Here is an 8,786-nt window from a genome sequence, read left to right as displayed (position 1 = left end):
ATATTGTATCTAAACCTCGTGTATAAGCTTTTCCATTCTTTAATCACCTCTAATTTTATATAATACCTCTTCTTACTATAAAAAGATCCTTTAAAAACTTTAACATATAAAAGCACAATGTTAGTGCACCAATGATGTAAGTCAACAAAAAAACACAATACTAGTATTTTAAAATATCAATCTAAGGTGTCTAACAACGTCCAAGATAATGTATATACTTAACAAGTAAGATTAATATTACATCAATAATTATATGCAAAAAGTGGAATTAAGAGATTCCAAATACTAACATCAATAACAACTATAAGTTCTACTCTTTATAACAAGATGATTTGTTTTTTTATATGTCAATTTTTTTTTTCAAAAGAATCAATTAATTTAAATTTTCATTAAAAAAAAAAATGATTCACAAATACTAGTAAATTTGAATTTAGAATCCAATTCTAAACTTTGCATCTTCAAATAAATTGTCTTTAGAAGATTTCATAGATAAGTTTATAGAATGGACAAAAAAATCCAAACAACAAGCAAATTTTAAAAACAAATAGACACCAAAATTTATAAATCAATTAAATAGCTAGAATGACATCAATTTTAAGAATCTTATATATATTATATTTCTTTTTTATCAAATTTAGTATGTTTTATTTAATATTTTAATATAAAATTTATTCTTTTTTAATCTTATTTTAAAATATATTTTCTAAAAATATATTATTTTATTAAATACTAATTCTTTTTTATATATTCAGAAAAATAATAATAATAATAATAAGTTATGAATTTTTTTATGTAAAAAATATTATCAACATAGCCAAATTCAGCACAAATTTTGAATTCAGTCCTTTTAAGGATTTAACTAGGAATTTATTCAAATTGAACAAGTCTTGTATAAATAAAAATATCATAAGAATCTTCCCGTTAAGGTTGGCATACATAATATATAATATAAATATTGCTTATATAAGTAACAAATTTGATTTATGCAAGTTATTTTAGAATGATACAAGTGAGAGTAATTTCTTTGTGGTGCACTTGTTGAAAATATAGCAACAGAATTTAATAACTGAAAAGGTTTATGGTTTCAAAAAATAAAAATAGAAAACTAAATAATTTGATTCTTGGTTTATTGATTAAAAAAAAAATCAAAATCCTCATGTGTTACTACTTGAAGGTTTATATCCCAAATATAAGCTTTGAAGACGCCAAATGGTCTAAGTTGGATTAAGAGATTACATTGCTCAATAGGTAAAGGATTCCAAAAACAGAAATACAATAAAACTAAACTGAATGATTGTGTGTGTGAAATTATATATATATGTATATGTATATGTATATATGTATATGTATATTGAAATAAGTAAATGAATTATTATTTTTAAAATGTTAAAGTATATTTTCTTGATATATACAAGATATTTACATGTCTTGTGATGTATTGACATAACCATTAAGTGGTTTTAAACTTAAGTAAAATTTATTTATAAGCTATTAAATATTGAATGCATTACTTTTAAAAAATCAAATAATGATCAATATTTTTGTTGACATATGTGTTAAGTGTAGAATTGTTTTGAATCAGTGATTTAGGTTTGTTACATATCCTATACATCATGGTGTAAACTCACTCTTAAATTCTAACTGTTATGACAACTGTAATAAATGATGAACTGTAAATAAATCAAGTATCAACATTGTTCAAAGTGATCTATACTTTGTCCTGGACAAACAAGGTAACACATGATCAACCTTCAACAGAAATAGTTCAGGCAAAGATGAAGTTTAGAAGAAATCAAGATTTGACTAACATAAGTATGTGATTTAACCAAAGAAGATGTGCTCTGTGAGCAATGGATTGTGATTGTTCAAACTTGTGAATGGAACAAGAACAATCATGGTAAAAAAAGGAAAGCATAATATATTGTTATGCAAGCTGCTCTGCTGTTGTAGTGTCATCCATCATCCTTCCAATGTCCTGGTGTTGTGGCTCTCCAACCATAATGAGGACCCCCAACAGCAACAGTTTTCTTTTCTTTCCAGTTCCCATTAATCATATTCTGTGAATATGATTGGAGTGGCCTTGTTCAGTAGTGTCCTGGAAGTCATGATGTATAGGCTGCCTTAATGTGTTAGGATACACACATGGTGTTTGTTGTGCTCAATTCTGATGCTTCAAGTGTCAGTCAGGACTGTTTGCTTGTGTCAGGCATGCACACATGGCATGGCATGGATGGACGAACAAACAGAGTGATGGGTGGGCACATGGACACAAAAACAAACAAACAAATAAACAAACAAAGGAAGGAAGGCAAGCAGGGAATTGCAGATGGACAGACCAAGCAACAGTTGAGAAGTGGCTGATCCCAGCTCCTCTATTACTGCCTGTTAATGTGGGAGGAGGAAAGAAAGGGAAATAGTGTAGCAACTCCCCCTTCACCACCCCACTAAGTTATGCCATCAATCATATCCTGAGTGTCCCTTCCCACCATGGATGGATGGGTGAAGGAAGCCTCATGACCAAACAATGTCATGATCCTTCCTTCCCTTGGTCTCAATATCCACCTCCAACAATTCCTCAAAACATGTCCTTAAGGTCTTGGGCACTCTACATTATACCAAGGTGGAACTATGCTCACTTTGAATACTCATTCTGGGATCCAGTCCCCCATCATAAACAAATAACTGGATATGCAGTGACACACAAAAAGAGGATGCCATCCATCAAGTCAATCAGCATGATGAAAGAGAGGTTCTGAAAAGATGTGGTTACTAATTACTTAACTCAGTCTGCAAAAACAAAGACTTCTTCACATCTGATGCCAATTGTGATGACCTGTGGAAATGCCAGGATTAGAATGTCCCTTGGGCATGTCCATGTGCATGGTAGTTGTGTTCAATGTGGTAGAGCTGAAAACGTCCAGAGGAATGAGCTTATGGATGAATGAATGAGATTATAGATGGATGGATGGATGTGGAGGGGGGTGAGCTGCAAGGTGGGAACTTCCTGGAACATCCAGAACAGGGGAGGATCATATGATGCCAGTGAGAGAGAGAAGAACTAACTGCACAAGGCTGTGGGAGCTACTGACTGTACTAGGCAGGAGGAGGAAGCATTAGGGATCCGGCCATCCTCTCTCATGATGTCCATGGCAGGACACGGCAGGCGCAGTAACCCCCCCTCCAATGCATGCCCAGGCTCTATCATTACGGACAGATGGATGGATGCACTGTACAGTTGCCATCACTGCGTCGTCCTCTCTCTGCACACCCCGCTCTGACGTCTTCTTGCCTGGCCCAGTCGAACAAATCCAGACGTCAGGAATCATGTTTTAGTGCGCTGGGCCAATAGGGTTTCCATCGCCTGCGCGGTATTCCTCTGGGACCCCATCAGGGCGAGTAAAGACTGACTAGTATTCCGAGTCAAAGACATAGAAGGCGTTGCCCGTGTAGGTGCCGTGATCCTGGTGCGCACTGTGACACTGGCAAATTTTTTTTTTCTCAAGCCGACAGTGCTGGTCTCTGCGAAAAGGGTCGTGATGTCGTAGAGGTGATTTCATTCATTTTCGTATGCAAGTGTCCGACCTACTTGCATCAACTGCTTTGGCTGAATGCAAGCTTATAATCTCAGAACGCAGTGTCCTTGCTGACAGCTAATCAGATTTGAATTCTGCTGATGACAGGTACAACTTTCCCTTAGGAAAAGTCTTGTAAGCTGTGAGCCGTGATATCTCCTTCCAAGGGTTGGTCACAAGAACACAGAAAGCATTGATCACGTTGTTGAGTTGATGAAAAGCTATTGCTGCTGTTCGTCAAATTGCTTCTCAATTACCTGACAATAAGCAATCAAACACGGGACAGAGTGGCCTCTTACTACCTTCTGCTCATAGACGCGTGGCAATAATGGCTGCGGCATGTATTGTAACAGGACCAGCTGCAGGAATACATCGATCGGAAGCAGTAGCCTCTACTTGCAACATAAGAATGGTTCGATGGTTACAAATGTCCCCTCCAGGTTTCTTTCCATTCAGACGAATAGGATTTTGATCCAAGATGAAGGAGATCAAATCATATTACAAACCAAGTTATTTTGATGGGTAAACACAAACGCAGGCCGTAGAATCCTTCTAGTTGTAAATGTTTACGCGTTGTAGAACTGCTCAGAAACAATACAACCATGGTCAAATTGATCAAACAGGCTTCGGGGATGGCACAAGTGTCAGCACAGCAGACGGAGTCACCAACATATCCTGCCGCATGCATTTACGCAAAGCCACTGAAACACGACCTGGATTTCCTGCAAAAACCACAACACATAAGCAACTCTTCCAAAGCGTTTCTACAAAAGATTCATTCTAGTGTAGCCTCTAATGTCTCGTAGAAGTCACAAACAATCTTAACTGAGACATTTTGGGAAAAGCGGGGCAAACAAGCACGAATTTAAGGTCTTCAAAAATTTCAGGACAAGATGATCTGTAAGACCAGACAATAGTAGCAGACACAAACTTACCATTTCCCACAGGTTTGCCATCCCACTCAACAACAGGCATGATCATTTCCCCGCTAATTATGATCATCATTTCTGCAGCAATTTTGGCTTCTGATAATGAGATTTTCGTTTGTTTCACGCTCTTGAGACCCGGTATGGCATTCTCCTTTATCAGCTGCGGCACAAGCTCCAGAACTCGTTTCGCTGTGCATCCTGATAAGATCCTGTCGAAAGGAGGGAGTAACAGTTCGCCCTCGTTTGTAAGAAATCCAACATTCATATTCTGCCCCTCAGCTATGTTGCCATCCTCATCTAGCCAAATGCCGACGTTTGCACCCTTTTCTTCCGCTTCCATCACAACCAATGCATTCAGAAGGTAGTTAGTGGATTTGATGGTGGCAAAATCTTTATGTTTGATCGGCACGGTGGAGGTGATCACCTGCAAACGCAAGAGGAAACAGGTAAACAACATCGACAAACAAATGCATGAAGTTCGTCTGAAGTCTTAACTCCAAGCACACAAATTTTAACTCCAGATGAATCGTGAAAATTGAAAGGTTTTTACATACCTTTAGACCATCAAGTGGTTCATCATCAATGAAATTCTCCTCCACTAGACATGCAAAGAGAGACGACTCCAGGCAGTTCTTGGCAGACAACTCGAAATTTCCTCGACCGACGGACATCCAGAATCGGAGTATCCCATGCTGACATTTACCTGCCGAAACGGTTTGTAACAAGATCTCTCGTATTGTTGCTCGGTCGAAAGGCGGTGTAATCTTCGCTTTCGTTGCTGAACTAAGAAAGCGGTCCAGATGAGCATCAAGTTCGTAAAGATACCTGCACAAAAACGCAACGCTTCTAAGTTATCCGGCCCTATTTCAAAAGTTGTTTTTAGATCTTTAGATTGGAAAGTCTCGTAGACTGCCGAACTATCAACTTTTATCGAAATTCTACGTTTTGAAACAACTTCCAAACTCAAAAACTTCACGGCCGCCTAACAGATGAGATAATGGAATTTCTACCTCGCTCAGCTGATTACAGTCTGAGCGTTGCGCCCTACTATCACGTGAACCAAAGGCGAGTCTGCAGAAGGAGTGAATACCCGTTGACAAGGATGCTTGTATCAAAAACAGAGTGACCTCTGTGCACCATGTGATCATCAAGCGGTATCACCATGGCTGCCACATCTGTGGTAATGGCACCGACAATACTAGAATACATGGACCGGAAGTTCTTAAATTTGGCAGCACTGGCCTCCTTCTGTAGCCGAGAAATGATCTGCCACATTGAGATTCACTAAGTATAAGTACACGTACAAAAGAAAATGCCCTGATAAAATGTGCCTCTAAAATGATCATTTGAAGAAAAGAGCTCATTTCACCTCGGTAAGACCAAGAACTGGTATGGTGACTTTTGCAGAGCCAATTGCTAACCCTCCTGCTTCATCAGCAACTCTGCATACCAGGTTATGGAAGAATCGTCATCCACCTAGAACATTTCCACTTTGCGTAATCCATAGATGGAAAATCAGCGATTTTATGTATATAGATATATATATCTATATATATACGTAAGCAGTCTTTGTCGACGGAATGTCGTTCGCTATCAAACAGTGTGAATTGACAACCACAAGGGATCCATACTCCTAACACATAAACCCTACTTTTCACTGGACATTCCTCAAATTTTGTAATTAAACCAAGGGCACTGAGGTCGAATTGGTACTCTCTTCCTAAAATCTGCATCAAAACCTTTCGAGAGCACATCCATCACCGCATCTGTCATTCCAATTTCACACCATATCTCCGGCTAATTTGCATTCTGCTCAATTAGCAACAAACGACTGCCAAAATAATCAGCAATGGCCATTTCGCAACACACGAATTGGGATGTACTGGGGTCTATGTCGCAATTGGAGCAAAGCACAATATGAGAATGGAAATTAGCAAGAAGAATCTCAGAATATCATCTTCAGTTATCACCCCTCATAGCATCCGGCCATATATTCTCCAATACAATGAAACAAAAGTGAGGAGCTTGAAATAGAGTAATCTGCGATTGTTTGGGCTCATAAATCAGGTCACGACTACGCACACGTGAAAGCTTAGCTTAAAGACGCCTGGATTAAAATTGCTATACCGTCCACTAATCAGAAGACGTGAAGTGAACGATCTTTATCGATAACTCGACTATCCATTGTCCAACACCCACTTTCCACGCAATGCTGAAAAGTCGGTAAGAGCAGTGAACACAAAGAATCCAGAGAAATTTTGCAAGAAAACAGATTCTTTCCTTCCGTAGATCTAATGCTTCAGCCAGCGACAAAGTCCATGCAGACAATAAGATACCGTTTGCAAGCGCACACAAAAACAAGGAAGCAAGGATGCAAGCAAGGAAGGAAGGCATTCGGCAGAGCGGGAACCAAAAGTGGAAGGAATGATGGTGATGATGATGAGGGAGGGAGGGGAGCTACCCGTCGGGGCGTGGGGGAAGGCTGATGCTGTGACCGTCATGAGGAGGAGGAGGAGGAGGAGTGGCAGTTGGTGATGATGATGATAATGCCATGGGATGCAGGCAGGGTAAGTAAGTGGATCTGCAGCAGCAGTAGAATGGTGGGTCTATCTATGTAGGATGATGAGTAGCAGTAGTAGTAGTCGTCGTCGGAGCAACAAGCAGAAGAAGAAGAAGCATTTCGTGCCCCCACACCCCAAACCCCCCTGGAGCCTTCCTTCCCTCCCTCCCCGCTGCTCTCTCTCTCCGTCTCTCTCTTTCATTTGCTAGTTGCCGACTCACACGCCCCCTCACCCCCTCGCCCCCACTGCCTCCTCCTCCTCGCCTTCCTCCTTACAGGATGACCAATCCCCTTCGGAGAATGGATGGATGAACTGTGCCGACACCAGGCCCACCCAACCCCTCTCTATCTATCTATCCATCCTCATTTCTCCTCTTACCTTTACTTTTTTACTTCTTTCCAACTCCTCAGGGCTACTGCGTTTTATTCCCAACCCTCAAATTAAAACAGCCCCTACCTTTATTTTTCAAGGAAGGATCACTCTTTACATTTGCAAGCCAATACTGAGTTAACACTTGCAAGGCCCTAAAGTTGAGAGCTGATAAAAAATAAAATAAATACAATTAACCAAGACATAGCCCATACTCTTAGAGCCATTTCAAACATTCTTCAATTTCTTTGCCATAAAAAAATACCGATTGTTATTAAACATTATTTTACATTTTGGGGTTCAAATTGTAATTTAGCGGTTTTGAAGTCATTCCAGTCTTTATGTACTAGAATAGATAATTCTTTATATTTGAAAAATGTGGTTTTTTGCTTTTTAATCATTTAACTTAATAAAATTATGGTTTTAAATAACAAGTATCAAAAGAAATAAAGAGAAATTTTATTTTTATTTTTATTCAAAATAGAAAATATTATTTGAAGTTAATATCTTTGTTTTTAATTTTAATGTGCTATGATATAAAATATATATTTAAAAAATCTATAATAAATAAAAAATAATATAGAATTTACATTAGAATACAATATTATTGATAATTTTTTTATCATAATTACTGCTCTAAGAAAATACATTATTAGATGCTATGATTTATTAAAGATAAGAATTAAAATACTTATATATATATATATATATATCTATCTATACTCATATACAAAAAAATAAGATATTTAATAAAAATACATATATATACATACACATATATATATATATATATATATATATATATATTAAAGATATTTTCACATATTATTTTCAAAAAGATTTAATATCAAATAATTTTATTAAAATTAAAATTAAATTAAGAAATTAATAAAATCTACATAAGATTAAAGAATACTTTGCATTTATGAATAATATAGTGTTCAAATATAAATGGTATTGATTGGTTTTTAAATATTAAAATTGGAAGGAAGACATGGATATGTTAGTGATTGGTTTTTAGATTATGCTATGTTATAAAATCAATGTGCATACATATATAGTTAGGAATTTGAAATATATTGATGTATATCTACTATGTATATTAAAAAAGAAGAAATTAAAAGATATATATTTTTATATATATTCACATATACATATACATAAGTGATGAAAAAAAAGAAAAAATATTCATATTCTAAAAGAAATTGGATTGACCATTATCAATTAAAAAACTATAAACATTAGACTAGAAGAAGGAAAAGATATTAACAAAAGTAAGAAAAGCATGAATCATGAAATTGACTCATTAGTTGTTTTAGGATAAAAAGATACATTTAGAGTTCTTAGAACCACAA

General features: G+C 36.7%; 1 protein-coding gene and 1 long non-coding RNA gene across 7 annotated transcripts; one reads left to right on the top strand and one right to left on the bottom strand.

The window, feature by feature from the left end:
* The first annotated feature begins 2,756 nt into the window (after window positions 1-2,756).
* On the top strand, window positions 2,757-4,643 carry LOC149989759 (uncharacterized). The gene is made up of 2 exons (XR_016500997.1): window positions 2,757-3,547; window positions 3,681-4,643. It is a non-coding gene; the product is annotated as an uncharacterized LOC149989759 (long non-coding RNA).
* On the bottom strand, window positions 3,991-7,290 carry LOC112279017 (D-amino-acid transaminase, chloroplastic). 6 transcript variants are annotated; one of them, XM_073540859.2, is made up of 7 exons: window positions 6,963-7,233; window positions 6,215-6,310; window positions 5,871-5,943; window positions 5,592-5,767; window positions 5,056-5,326; window positions 4,508-4,925; window positions 3,991-4,294 (listed from the first exon to the last, which is right to left on the bottom strand). In XM_073540859.2, the coding sequence occupies exons 2-7, from the start codon at window positions 6,253-6,255 to the stop codon at window positions 4,188-4,190; spliced, it is 1,086 nt and encodes a 361-aa protein (XP_073396960.1). In that variant the 5' UTR covers window positions 6,256-6,310; window positions 6,963-7,233; the 3' UTR covers window positions 3,991-4,187. The 6 variants fall into 6 exon arrangements, with proteins under 6 accessions (XP_073396960.1, XP_024368815.1, XP_024368817.1 ...); XM_024513047.3 differs by lacking the exon at window positions 6,215-6,310 and having other exon boundaries at window positions 6,963-7,290; XM_024513049.3 differs by lacking the exons at window positions 6,215-6,310; window positions 6,963-7,233 and adding an exon at window positions 6,629-6,893.
* Window positions 7,291-8,786: the final 1,496 nt, after the last annotated feature.

The sequence above is a fragment of the Physcomitrium patens genome, chromosome 2, assembly GCF_059467195.1.
Source record: "Physcomitrium patens ecotype Gransden chromosome 2, ASM5946719v1, whole genome shotgun sequence".
Lineage (NCBI taxonomy): Eukaryota > Viridiplantae > Streptophyta > Bryopsida > Funariales > Funariaceae > Physcomitrium > Physcomitrium patens.
This window is presented reverse-complemented; position numbering and strand designations above follow the sequence as displayed.